Source organism: Cucumis sativus, chromosome 4 (assembly GCF_000004075.3).
Source record: "Cucumis sativus cultivar 9930 chromosome 4, Cucumber_9930_V3, whole genome shotgun sequence".
In the NCBI taxonomy this organism is placed as follows: Eukaryota; Viridiplantae; Streptophyta; class Magnoliopsida; order Cucurbitales; family Cucurbitaceae; genus Cucumis; species Cucumis sativus.
This window is the reverse complement of record NC_026658.2, coordinates 13499333-13513588: the sequence shown is the minus strand read 5'-3', so window position 1 is coordinate 13513588 and position 14256 is coordinate 13499333. Positions and strand designations below refer to the sequence as shown.

At 33.3% G+C, this 14256-nt stretch overlaps 2 protein-coding genes across 2 annotated transcripts; one reads left to right on the top strand and one right to left on the bottom strand.

Moving 5' to 3' along the window:
* Positions 1-3705: 3705 nt before the first annotated feature.
* On the bottom strand, positions 3706-4569 carry LOC101219326 (54S ribosomal protein L19, mitochondrial). The gene has a single exon (XM_004142128.3). The coding sequence runs from the start codon at positions 4519-4521 to the stop codon at positions 4054-4056; it is 468 nt and encodes a 155-aa protein (XP_004142176.1). The 5' UTR covers positions 4522-4569; the 3' UTR covers positions 3706-4053.
* A 1122-nt stretch (positions 4570-5691) lies between these two features.
* LOC101219566 (oligoribonuclease) lies at positions 5692-12844 on the top strand. Its single transcript, XM_004142129.2, has 8 exons — positions 5692-5952; positions 6517-6645; positions 7722-7798; positions 8152-8233; positions 8346-8401; positions 9094-9180; positions 11276-11366; positions 12463-12844. The coding sequence occupies exons 1-8, from the start codon at positions 5829-5831 to the stop codon at positions 12576-12578; spliced, it is 762 nt and encodes a 253-aa protein (XP_004142177.1). The 5' UTR covers positions 5692-5828; the 3' UTR covers positions 12579-12844.
* The last annotated feature ends 1412 nt before the right edge of the window (positions 12845-14256 follow it).

The following is a 14256-nucleotide window of genomic DNA, read 5'->3' as shown; positions in this document are numbered from 1 at the left end:
TAGGCGGTGGGACTTGGGGGATTCATGAACACCAAAATGGACTCTATATAGTTTTTGTTTTTCCCACGTATAAGATTGTGGACAAACATAAACAAATAATGGGCGGGTGGACTGTGGACACGAAATTGCTCAACATTATCGATATGAATAAAAGGAAATGGTCTTGGTCTTGGTTACGACTTAGAAGTTAATAAATAATAATAATAAAAAAAAAAGTGGTAGGGCAGCATTGAATTGAATTCAATTATCTGGAAACCAAAATCCACTTTGTCATTTTTCCCATTACTGCCAATGACCTCCATTTTTGTCCTTTTCATTCTTATATTGGAACGATAACGACGCCTCTCCTTACATGAATCGCATATGTATCCCCACATTTAAGATTTTTCTTCTTCTTCTTCTTTTCTGGGTTTTTATTATCCTTCCTATCAATTTTTTTAAAATCTTCTCAATTGTTTGTAATAAAATAAAAATGATGTGATTTAATTGAAACATAATACTATATATTAGGGTTTAGGGTTTGCTATTTAATATGCAAATAGGCCAGACATGGAAACTTTTAAGAGATAATATTTTGTGCGATTTTGTGCTTATAAAATATTCAAATTTAAACCTCTTATGAGTTATGTGGTTATAGAATATTGAAATTTAAACCTCTTATGATTTGAAATCAATATTCACGTAAGTCTAGTACAAAAAAAAAACCTCACTATGTCCAATAATAAACTAATTATGAAACTATAATTTTCTTACTTTTAAGAACTAACCATCCTCCTATAATAATAAACAAAATAATTTAGATTAGAAAAATGATAAAAAATAACAAATTTGATAAAATATTTAATAAATTATGATATGTTTCTATTAGTAACGTAAACATGGTTGATAGATATTGATATGTTATGTTTTTATTAGTGATATTAATTGATAGAAGTCTATAAATATTTTAATATTTTATAGATATTGATATGTTCTATTAGTGATATTAATTGATAGAAGCCTATAAATACTTTAATTTATTTTAATATTTTTTAAAATTGATATATATCATATTGAGAATATTAATTATTATTTTTAGTTACAGAAGAAATAAAAGAAAATGAAAGTAAAAAAATTAAGAAGAGAGAGAGAGTGTGTGTTGAAGGGGTTCGTGTTAGTGTTAGCGAGAAAGTGTTGAATGAGTGGTGGAGGACACGTCTGACCTTTTGAATTCACTATTTCATACTTCCATATAAATTCATATACTCTCCAAGAAAATAAGCAAAAAATCTTCACACAAAAGTTTTGCAAATCCTTTTCCATTTTTGTATCTTTCCTTCCCATTAATCGCATCCTCTTCCTCACTTTCCCCCTTCACTTCATCTTCTCACCATAACCCTCCTTCAAGAACAACACCACAATAATCAATCCCTCTTCGATCTCTTCTTTCTGGATTCCCATTCCCCTGTTTGCTTAATGCACAGTAATCCAACGCGCTTAACTTGACCTATCCCCGATCCAATCATGAATCAGGGCGTCCTCCTCCGATCGCCCCCAGGTACTCGCCAACAACCCCTACTCAGAGACAAATCAGGCAACAGAGTTAAAGAAAAGCGCCGGTTCGCGGAGGTTGCCGGTGGAACAGCAGCGGAGTGCGCGGCAATATGTTGTTGCTTTCCATGCAGTATGATGAATCTTCTGATATTGACGGTGTATAAAGTTCCAGTAGGACTCTGCAAGAAAGTGTGGAATAAGAGGGGAAAACGACGGGAGATCGCAAAGAAAAACGCGGGGGCGGGAGGTAAGGAGTGGGCCGGGAATGATGATGGTGGTGGTGAAAAAGAGGATTGGGGAGAATCGCTTCCGTCCTCGTATTTGTCATCGGAGGATATTGAATTGGAGAAGGAGATGTGGGAACGATTTTACGGAACTGGCTTCTGGAGGACTCCATCGCAAAGAGAAACTTAATCCTACAAAATTTTACTTTTTTTTACCTTCATCAATACGTCAACCAATTATTTTAGGGTTCTATGATATGAACTTCCTCATATTCAAAGATTTCATTGTTTTCTTTTTTAAAACCAAATTTCCTCTTCCTCTTCCTCTTGAGACACATTGAAACATAAGAAGACAATATAAGATTTTGAATGTAAAGACTGAAGTCATATTCTTTTTAATAATAGCTCATCATCAATTCTTTTAGAATGTATGTTTGATTGGTAAGTGATACACAATATCTTCTCTCCTTTCTCTTTTCTGCTTTTATTTAATATTCAACACTGACTTCCTCTCTTTTATTATATTCAAACCATCAAATATATAAGCACATTCTGTACTACTCTTAATTATTCTTAGTGTATATAATAGCTCTTCCTATAGTTGGATAGAAATAGATTTTGTTGGAATATTGGTGTATACAGTATACTTGAATACTATCCATTACAATCACTTTTTCTTGGCTTTTTGGCCAGTCTTTTACAAACGAGCAGGAGATTCTGTGCCAACTCTTTTGTTTCTTGTTTTTTTCCCTTTTGTTTTGAACTTGTTGTTCATAATCTCAACCCTTTTTTTTTTACCAAGTACTCAACTTTTGCTTATATTGTTAATATCTGTTTACTAATTCAAATTAATTAATTAAGTTTCATTGTTTTTCCAAACTATAAAAATCAAATTAAAATTTTCAATTAATTAATAAACATTAACGATCTGATCAAAGATGCAAATTTCATCGAATGCCCTAGTCTAGGGAGCATAGATGTGTTCTATTTTTCAAAAATTCAAGCAAGCCCAAAATACCCACATGGATGCATATCTACAGCAAGAGCAATTAGAGCAACCATTCTCTTCTCTATCACTAATTTAAACTCAAAGTCAAAACACTTTAGAATATCATCATGCTTCTTGTTGTTATAACTAAAATCTTTTAACTCACGGATTTGTATATTCATCACCTACAGTTGTTACCATCAAACAAGCAAAGAATCCAATAACAGTATAAGAACAAATCACGAAGCATCATCACAACACTCAAAACGACGGATCCTGATGATTTAGGACTGAGGGAAGAAGAAATTTGCATTGTAGTGTTTGGTTGTGTTGTAATTTAATCTAATGCTGATAGTTGAAGCATCAGGGAGAGATGAATCAAAAGGATTCACACTCTTATCTCCTCAATCAGATTATTCATGGCAATGATTGCTCTCAATTGGAAAAGATGGACGATGTAAAGAGGACATGAAAAAAGAAAATCTTATGCCAAATCAAGAGCGAAACAAAGATTAACAAAGAAGACTTGTATATTTGTCATTTGTCATAAACTCTTACTTGATACAAGTAACAAACTAACAGCTCCTAACTAAGCTATAAATGTAATGAGTTGTTAACTTTACATCTTTTTCTACAAAAATTCATGTTACAAGTCTGCTATCTACAACAATTATCTATCTTTCTCTTTCATATCCGTGAGTGTCCATCCAACCAGTTACGTGCACCTGGACAAATCAACCTTACTCTACTGTATAGAAAATTAATTCTCAGTAGATGACCACTAATGATTGAACTAGGAAGAGTTAGATAAGTGTTGTCCATCTAGAACACATATACAATCCCACTAAGCTAATCAACAAGAGATGAGAGGTGAATGAGGAACCAAGACTACTGCTAAACATGAAAACCCACAATAACAGTTTCACAGAGTTCATCAAATTCAGTAAATTGGACCAGAGATATTGAATTGGGGGTAGTTCATCACTAACTGGTTCATCAAAATGAAATCAGTTCACAACTCACAGAATGGCCATTGTTCAATAGCAAAATCTAATGGAAAAAAAAAGCACTTTTATTTAGCTATTATCCTAGCCCCATTTTCTTTGACATTCAGGAGCAAATTGCTGGAATTGGTTCAATTTCTAGAGAAACTCAAACTGTCAGGATTAGATAGCCGACTTAGCATACGGAATAATAACATTAATTCACAGTAAGAAGATGTAGGTGACTGCAAAAAACGCTCAATTTAAATCGAGATACTGAAGAACAATAGGAGAAAAATAAAACCCTAGAAATTTAGCTGTTGCATTACTCCAATTCGTTAAGGACTTTAATTCCCATGCTATTGGCAGTGCCGATAATGGACTTACAAATGGATTCTAGTGGCATGTACTGGCAATAAGGATCAGACTGCTTGACTTTAGCGATCTCATAAATGTGCTTGACTGAGAGCGTGGAGGCGACTACGTGGCCTGGGCGGCTGCTCCCAGATTCGATCCCAGCAGCTTTCTTCAAGTACCAAGTAACTGACGGTGATTTGACGGTGAACTCGAAGGTGTTGTCCTTGAAAGCTGTAATGGTTACGGCCATGGGTGTCTCGGGTTTGTACTTTTGAGTCCGGGCATTGAAATCCTTGCAGAAAGCCATCAGATTCAGCCGGTATTGACCAAGCGCTGGACCCACCGGTGGCGCAGGGCGAGCTCCACCAGCAGGGACGGTGAGCCTGATGGTGGCAGCGACGGGTCGTCTGGTCAGAATCTCTTTCAAGGTGGCCATAGCTGTTCGCCGGAACCTCCTTTCCCTGTGAAATCGAATCAAGAAATGGGAAGAGGGTTTATATTATATATATATGACCGAACCGGTTCGGACGAAATAAACCCTTTCTCGAACCAAATCGATCGGATTGTAATATATTATTCAAACGGTCCAGTTTTTCAAAATTGACGAATATACCCTTTTAAATAATTTTGAAAAATTCCTTTCGAACTATTATCCATATTTATAGGTTTATCATAACAGAAAAAAATATTTTAGTTAATTATTTTCTATTTAAAAAGATCTTTTATAGTTTTTAAATTTGGATAAATATGTGATTTTGATCCATGAGTTTTAAAATTTTATTTTAGTCCACGGTTTATAACAATAAACCAATTTGATTCTTAAGTTTTTAAAATTTACATTTTTAGTCTCTCATTTTTTATATTCGCGAGTGTCTGAAACCATTCTTAACCCTACAACGTTCGGGTATGAAAACTCATAAAAAATAAATTTATAGTAGATAACACCATGGATTATAATTTCTATGGAGAGAACATTTGTTTTGTTGTGCGTTGTTCATCATTCCACATAATTCAGATGATATTATATTTATTTAGGAGTAGGTTGGTTATTTTCGAGTCTTCCCGTAAGTCAAAGAATTCTTCCCATTCCAGCAAATGAGCATAGATTTATTTTATCTTTTCTTGTTTTGTATTACGGTGGGAGGTTTTTGTGCCCTTGGAAGGCTTTTGCTTCTTGAAGAATTTCATTTGGAGAGAAGTGTTTCCAATCATAGGGGTAAGTCCTCCTTTGTCACATAACCATATAGGGTTTTCCACGTCTTGTGAAATGAGACAGTGCACTACTACTTGTTATGACATTTTAATCTCTCCATTTTAAGAAATATGTTCTATTTTATGTTTGATTTTTTAAAAATAATTCTATGATATTTAAAATTTTAAAAATAGTTATAAAAAGAACATAATTTTATAAGTTATTCTTCTAATTTTAAATATCATATAATTGTTTTTAAAAAACATAAAATAATTTTAGGACTTTTTAAACTTATTTTTAAAAATTTAAGGACTAACAAAAAAAAAAAGTAAAATTTAAGAACTTGGGATCAATTATGTTATAAACTTGACGAAGAACCTGAGAACTAAAAAAATTATATATTTATATAAATATAATTGGTGTATTATAAATTGATTGTTGTTTTATTTTTTTCATATTTTCCAATTAAGTGTAGACTGAAAATTGGATTTGACGGGGAAGGTGAAGTTGGTGGCGGCAAGACTTTGGGGGAGAGAGAGAGAGAGCGAGCGATGGCGATGAAACCACTTGTGAACGCGTTTTCATTGTTGGAGCTCGACGCTGAAGACGATCAAATTCCCGCTCTTTCTACTTCCTCCAAAGATGACGCTACTGTTTCTTACCCTTCACCAACAGGTTCACTTCTAACCTGATTTAACCTCTTCTTCTTCTTCTTCTTCTTAACTCTCATGTTTTACAACTACAAGGTTGAAGATTATGAGAACTTCAGGAATCCGTTGATAGGGATTAGACCCAGATAGTCTCTCCAGCTGTATTAGAATTTGAAACTATTCTTGTTTGTTTGTTTGTGCCTGCTTGCCTGGTTTTGATTTCTACGGCTTCCTGGATATTCACAAGGCAGAAACCCCATGAATCTAGGCTGCCAAACTAATTGAAACAGTGTATTGGCATATAAGATAGTTTCTTTATGTACTATACTCTTAGTTTCTTCACTTAATATTTAGTTATTTTCTTACTTGGTTTTTCTCATTGTTGGTTTTGTGATAAATTAATCCTTCACAGAGATGTATATTGTAATAATCCATCTTCTTTTATGGATAACACCATTGACGTTTCATGTACAGTGAGTAGGATACATTACTTAGTTGTTAGAATGGTTGATGGTCCTGAGAATTTCTTTTTCTATAGAAGATCCACTGCCTTTTAATCCTTGACACTGTTGTTTGACTAATGGATCAGGAAAAAGAAAGAAGGAAGTTAATATATCTGGTGATATTCTGACGGGAGAAAGACAGAAACAAGGTCAACCAAATGCAGTTGCAGAAGACTACAAGTTTCCTCTTGTTTGGATTGACTTGGAAATGACTGGTACTTAACAACTATTGCTAATCGCTAAGCTTTATACTTGTATAACATGGATTCAGGAGTGAGAGGGGATTATAAGAAACTCACTTTTCCTGTTTTCTTTGCTAGGTTGCAGCCTCCTTTTATTAATTTTTATTTTTTATGCCTTGTGTTCTTCATTTTTTTTTTCAATATAAGGTCAGTTATTCATCATGTTTCTAAATTCTACACTGTGATAATGCCTAAGCCTATACTCGATGGCACTGTTTATCAGGGGAGGCTTTTGGAGTTTTATGATTACATTTATCTTCACCCAGGGTTGAACAGAGTTGATATTCAACTTATCGTTTATAAGTTTTTATTACTCTTTTTTTGTGCAAAATTTTTCTCCATACATTTCTTTTAGTTTTCCTTTGTGCCAATGACATTGACTTCATTTTTTTTTTCTTTTTGGTAATTTCATACTTCAATGAAGCTGTCTATCCCACCCCCTCCCCAAAAGAGAAAAAAAAAAATCAAAATCAAAATATAACCACTATAACTTGCAAGGTTGGTTTTTCTGTGTCTGCCACACTCAAGGCTTTGGGGCAAAAGAAATTGCAACCAACAAAAGTGATCATTTAGCAGCATCTATATTTTTGTTCAAGCTTATCTCTACTATCTAGTAGGTGAAGTTATGTTCGAGTTAAACTACATGCATGCTTTTCTTTTCTTTTCTTTTATTTATTTATTTGTTTTTTTTTTTAATGCATTTTCTGACATCCCAAATAAATAAGGTTTCTACTTTCTTAGTCAGGTGCAATCAAAATTCTAGTTAGACTTCTGTTAGATTCTGTTTACTATTTTATGCAACATCTTTGTCCAGAAAAGAAGGCCTATTGATTGTTGATCAATTATAAGATCTTATTTTCAAAAGACACCAGGAGCAGACTATAAAACATTTGGGATGGGGAGTTGAGAGTTAATGCCTCTAATTAGGCTTTCCTTTCCAAATAATTTTAGAACTGTCAATTTGAGTGTCTTAATGCGACTTTTGAGATCAGTTTTTGTCTTCTCCACAGTATCTTGAATTGTTGAACCCTTTTTTGGCTTATATGCAGGTTTAAATGTTGAAACAGATAGAATACTGGAGATAGCTTGTATTATTACCAATGGCAACCTGACCAAATTGGTTGAGGTATCTTTGCCATTGGCTATTCAACAGTGTTTTCCATGCATGCATTCCCCACTGTTTGTTTATGAGATTTAATTTTGTACTCTCTTTGACTTCACTACACTATTGCCAAATACTCGTCCCTGTTTATATTTGATCTGTCAATAATTTCCTTTTGTAAATAAAGTAAAGAAGAAAAATACAATATTTTTTTTTTAAGAGAGCAAACTAAATAAAATATAGGTTTGAAAAGAATCCTGACCTCTGTATGTCCCTGACACAAGTGAGAGAAGTTCAAAAGTTGCAACTTACAACCTTGATCTCATCGCTTCTTTGTGGTTTGTTATGATTTTTATGCATTCTACTTATCTTTCTAGGGTCCTGATTTAGTGATTCACCAATCAAAAGAATGTCTAGATAAAATGGGAGAATGGTGTCAAAGTCATCATGCAGCCAGTGGTAAGGACCAACAGGCTTAATCAATAGAGCACTTCATCGTATTTTAATGGCTCCTGGCTTTCTGCCTCACTTTTTTTCTTGGGGATGAAACAAATTGTGATTTATGATTTAGGATTGACAAAAAAAGTACTGCGAAGTACAATTAGTGAACGAGAAGCTGAAAAACAGGTATGTAAAAATTTATATGATGTTTTTCCTTCTCCCCTCTGAATTTTTTAATTTTTGTTACCAGGTTTTTTATTTATACTAATATATGTCGTTTGATCCTTTTTTAAAAAAATTGTGCATTCTTTCATTTTATCTTAAGAAAAGATTTATTTTGTTCTTTTGATTTTAAATTGTCATTTGACCTTTATATTATTATGATAAATTTTGGGTTTAAATCCTATTTGGTTCTTAAATTTTCAATTATGTTCTATTTTGATCTTGAAGTGTTTTGATCCCTTACTTTCAAGTAGGACCCATTTCCCACTTGCAACGAAGATTCTATTAATGGACTAACGGATTTGTGGTGTGTCTATAACCAATGGAATGAGCACGTAACACTAATTTTGACGCCAAAACCGTACCTGAATAAAAACCTAATTGATCTGTATGTGTGACGGGTCAGTTAAGCCATGTAGGAGCCTGATCATTTAAAAATATACTACAAGGCATAAATCTGTTGGCTGGCTCACTAGTAGAATCTTAGTAGGAAGAATCAAAATAGGCATTATTTAATAGCATCGAGAACAAAACAAGTGTGTTAGAAGTTTAGTGACTAAAATAGGATATGCACTTATGGTGCCATAAATGTGTGTGTAATCTGGTTGTCTGTCATTTTGGTCAAATTTAATGCCCTGACATTTGTAATTCTGCAGGTTATACAATTTGTGAAGAAACATGTTTGTACCGATAAACTACACTTGGCTGGAAATTCAGTTTATATGGATTTTATTTTTTTGAAGGTAGTCTCAAAGCAGTCTTCTTTATTTTCTCATAATATCATGCACATACAGTGTGTTAGTAGGTAAATGTTTCAGTTTAGAAATTCTTTCTCCTGCGTTATCTGTTCTTCAGCAACTTTTTGCTGCTTTCATTTTCTTAATGAAGATCATGTCACCTTAAAAATGATATTTTGTATATTACTTAACATTCAATGATACCTCATTCAGTTTACGCATGCCTGATCTATTTGCATTATTGAAAGTTTCCCCTGAATTCGCCAAGAAGAGTTTAGCTCAACTAGCATCCGAGTATTGTATTAGTAACCATGAGGTGAGGTCTGTGGTTCGAATGCCCCTACCAAGAAAAAAAAAGGTTTCTCTTGAATTCTATTAGTTAGAATTTTGAGATTTTTCTTTGTAGGATTGTGATAGGAATATTATTAGAGTATTGTAAGGGTATATTTTAGTTATTAGTTAAGGTGGTAGTTATGGTATTAGGTTATAAATAATAATGAGTGAGAAAGGTAGAGCATGCATTATTTTGGTAAGTGATTTAGGGCTTGAGACAAATCTCAAAAGAGGAAGGGTCCAAGTACCTTAAACACTTGGTTTATTTTGTAGTTTAGTTATCTTTTATGTTTCAATACCTTTGGGATCTGTTGGTGTTTCATTATTCATGTTCATATAATGTAACCAAAAATTTTCGTTGGGATATGCCATCATACCTTCTTCTCCCTTTTTCTTTTTCTATTCAATATCCTCCTCTCGGGCAGTTACAAAAGGATGCGGGAAATGCATATCAACTAGGGGAATAAAATATAGCTAGACCTAGAACCTCTGCTGAATTTCTTTTTACATAAGCTCTTGTTTCTTTCTAAGTATATTCTTAAACTAAAGCTTTTTGTGCATTGCGTCATGAAGTTTTGGTCCTTTTTTAGTTTATACCCACAAACACTTGCTTAGTATTTTTTGTATCAGAACTCTCATCACGTAATAGACTTCGATGAGGATAAGAGAAAGGCCCATGGTTGCACAGAGAGGCAATAAAAAAGAACCTTGAAATTCTGTTGCTTTCTAGCCGAGCAAATAGCAGCTGGGAATGGGATTTAGAACCAAGTTTGACATCTAGAAATCTGTTTATGTTCACTCCCACCAAGCAAAGATGACACGATGATTGACAGGAATTTCTTCTCTTGGTGCAACTTATATTCTAAATAGCATCCCTGATAGACATCCTTCAAGAAAAGGTTGGTCCCAAGAATTCTTAAAATGATGGTGCAATTGAAAAGATTCCAGATTTCAAAGCTTCCATCCCCTTTTACTCTGTTCCCTAATTTAACTGTATATTGCCCTGCAAACAGAAGTGATTTGTCCCACCCACTTATCCCAAGTCTAGATTTCTTCCAGCCAAAATATTCTATGAATCAGCGATCTTCCATAGTGTCAGCCTTCTGAGTCTTTGTTGAAGTGTTAAACTCCACCTAAGTTTCATGCCTAGAGGATGTTCAACCAACTTCCAGTTAAACTGTAGTGAATTCTCAATTTCCCCTTAAATTTAAACAATAGTCCATCCAGGATTCTGCCTGCCTACTTGATTTCCTTTCTCTGGTAAACTTACCACCTTTCCATTTCAAAACTACCAGTTGTAATTTAGTATCACGCTTGGTTTGCTAGATTGTTTCAGGAACTGCCAAAACCAGTTTATTAAAATACCTCATTCCTTCTCCTTACGGTTATAATGCTAGTTTATCATTGCATATTGGTTGTGAGATGATACTCTCCTTCTTGACTACCACCCAAATCAAAGTCTTGGACTCTTGAGTTTTCATTTCACTATCTGAGGCTGAACCACTTTTCCTTTCTATTATTTCTTTCTTCTTCTTTCATACGACCCTTCCCACGTTCACTCTTCTAACAAAACTTGGAAATTTTGCTGATTTAGCATGTAATATATTCTTTTGACGTGGTAATCTTATTGCTTCTATAATTCACCAATTTCTTAGGTAGTTGCACGTACTCTTCTTTGTTCAAAGATCTCTTATTCATCTTCTATCATGCTTTCATAAATACTGCTTTGCAGTGTTTTTTGTTCTAACGGCCTGTTTATTCCCTTCAGAAATACATGCCAGATTTGGCTGGACTTTTTTCGCATGTGCTCGTCGATGTCAGTAGTATAAAGACTCTTTGCGATCGCTGGTATCCAAGAGGTAAAGATCTTGACAACTGGAGTGTTTTCACTTTTGAGAAAAATGACGGCCATGTTATTTTGATTTTTCTGTTTCTTATTAAAAATAACAAAGGTAGACGTGTATTATTTTCTTGCAACTATTGGTATGTTATTGGAAACCTGTACAACTATTCTTGTTCAAAGAGATTGAGAAGAAACCAAAGAGATTCTGATATTGAATAATGTGGAGTTCTTATACATTGCTTGTCCACAGTCTCCTCTCTTATCCCTTAATCCTGACAGAGGAATATGGAAACTTTGAATTGTTCTTATGGGAGTTATCACACATAACCATTAATTCTCATGAAAAGCTTCAAAGAAGATTTCCCCATTTGGTTTTGTCTCCTCAATGGTGTTGTATGTGCAAAACAATCTGAATCTCAAGGTCAACATTTGGTCTATTGTTCTTTTGCTAGATCTTTTTGAAACTACGTTCTCACTAGGTTTAATTGGCAAGCAATCCTCTTGGAAGATCCTAATCTTCTCCTGTCATATACCCTATACCCTGGTGGCACCTCTTCAAAAAGGAGAGAAGATGATTTGGGAAAATTTTATAAGAGCCTTTGGCCCTTTGCTGGAAGTTATAACCCGAAATAAATATAATAGAAGACATTTTCAAGATAAAGAAATCCCCCTCTGTTCATTTTGTTATGCGATAGTTAATATGTTCTTTATTCACCACTACAACTTCTTTTGTAACTCATCTACAGGGGTTCTCCCTCTTTTAATTTTATACCGTCCATGAAATTGTTTCTTTTACCTAATAATAATAATACTTGTTGCCTCATGGGGGGATTGTGAGTTCATAGCCAGCTCAATATCATCTCTGAAAGATATTGAGGAGACTTTTAAGTTTTATTAGCACTATTCTCCTGCATCAAACATTTACTTGATTCATAACAATAATAATGGTTCTTGGCCTCTAATGGAAATCTCGCAGGTGCCTATGATATGTTTAGTCTTTTTGTTGACTATCAGTATGTACGATTTACTTTATAAACCAAACATAGACTCAGCTTAGAACATTTGGTTATTCGTTTACTTGTCCATACATTAACAACCCATTTCCTTTCCAGATCGGAAGAAAGCCCCGCCAAAAGAGAATAAACACAGGGCTATGGATGATATCAGAGAAAGCATAATGGAACTCAAATATTACAAGGAAAATATATTTAAGAATTCAAAAAAGTGATGCAAGAGGAAGCACCATAACCAGAAGATTGCATGCTTGAACGGTACGGAGATTTTACTTTAAATTTCACGTCTATCATTCATCTCCTAATTCAATTGTGTATAATGTACTACTATCTTCTGTTATCGTGGATGTTCTGCTGTTAAGTGGTGGTTGGATAGACTTTTACATCTTACCACTTTGTAAAGTTTAACTCTTTAAGGTGCGTATAAATTTAATTGATGAAATATTTATTTATATCTTATCTGAAAGTTCTTTAGCTGAAATAGTTGCTGGATATATTGCTCGGAGCCTATGTAGTATGAGAAGATTTTATGCATATGATATCTTAACTGAATTTGCGAAATCCAGAAATATTATTTATGAACATGCGTGGTGTGTACCAATTTTGTTGAAATGAACTGATAAAGGGGTAGGATATGCTCGTTCAAAAACTATACATCTTGAAGCTTTTTCTTGAGTACAAGGATCAAGGATGTTTATTTGCTATTTTCTTTATATTTAAGGTATTTTGTTTTGATAAACACTTAGTAATTCAAAGATGTGGCATTCTCTGTCAAATTAATGGTGAAGAAGGAGAAGGCAGCCATGGGAGTGGAGCTCGAGACTGGGAGAAGAAAAGAGGGAAAAGGCTGGAAAAAATATAGAGGAAGCCTATTTTCGTCTTTCTTATTTCTTTCTTTTATGGTAAGCATTTTAACTCAAGGTCCTACCACATCAAATCCTTCGATCTCTATCACGTGATTTTATAACCTATCAATCCTATCATTCTTGAATAATATACAAATTTTTATTTTTTTTCTAGTATTTCAATAACACTAACGTTGTCCATGTCTCCTAACTTTTTTTTTTTTTTTTTTGACAAAAACCAATTTCACATGGAGTCAAGAATTCTTACTTAAAAGATCTAGTTGGATCTTCAAGAAAAACGGTGACATACAATCTACCAACGATTTTTCGAAGCGAATAACAACCTAAATTCACGACAAAGAATTGAAGGTGTGTGAATTTTTTTTTAAAATTATTAAACCCTAAGATGAATACATAGTGATAAACAAAACATATAGCTTGAACTATCATGGAGATCATAATACTCTTTATTCCTAATACTAATTAGCTAATTATTCCAATGCCATTCATATGAAATTCCTTAATATTTAAGAACTATGAAAACATGGACAAAGTGTAGAAAAGTAATGCTAGTGGATTTTGAAATTTTTATTTATTTAAAATTACTTTTTAAAGCCGTTTTAAATAACATAATAGAACATGAAAAAAAAATTATTTTATTAAGGAGAATTTTTAAAAATAGTAGATTTTGCAAATTACGATATGCTGTAGTGATAGAAGATTATGAACCGTGAAATTTTCTATGACTTGTAAATATTTTAATTTATTTTACTATTTTAAAAAATATTTCTTTTATTTATATAAAATATACTATGAATTACTACCTTTAATTGTAATACCTATAACCTAAATCTATATCTATCTATAATCTTCTATACAACTATATTATACATAAAATCTTTTAGTATGTTGTTATGTTCTAAATGTTTCATGTAGATAACCGTCTTAAATTCGTTGCATGTATTTATATTTACTTTTATTGATACAATTAGATTTGTGTGACATTCAAATTTGGAATAAAATTTGTTCAGAAGCAATTCTTAAATAT

Coding starts and splice junctions, on each gene's coding strand:
- LOC101219326 (XM_004142128.3), bottom strand. CDS start 4,521: ATGGCCACCTTGAAAGAGATTCTGACCAGACGACCCGTCGCTGCCACC.
- LOC101219566 (XM_004142129.2), top strand. CDS start 5,829: ATGGCGATGAAACCACTTGTGAACGCGTTTTCATTGTTGGAGCTCGAC. Junction 8,234..8,345: donor AAGTCATCATGCAGCCAGTG/GTAAGGACCAAC, acceptor TTTATGATTTAG/GATTGACAAAAAAAGTACTG. Junction 11,367..12,462: donor CGATCGCTGGTATCCAAGAG/GTAAAGATCTTG, acceptor TTTCCTTTCCAG/ATCGGAAGAAAGCCCCGCCA.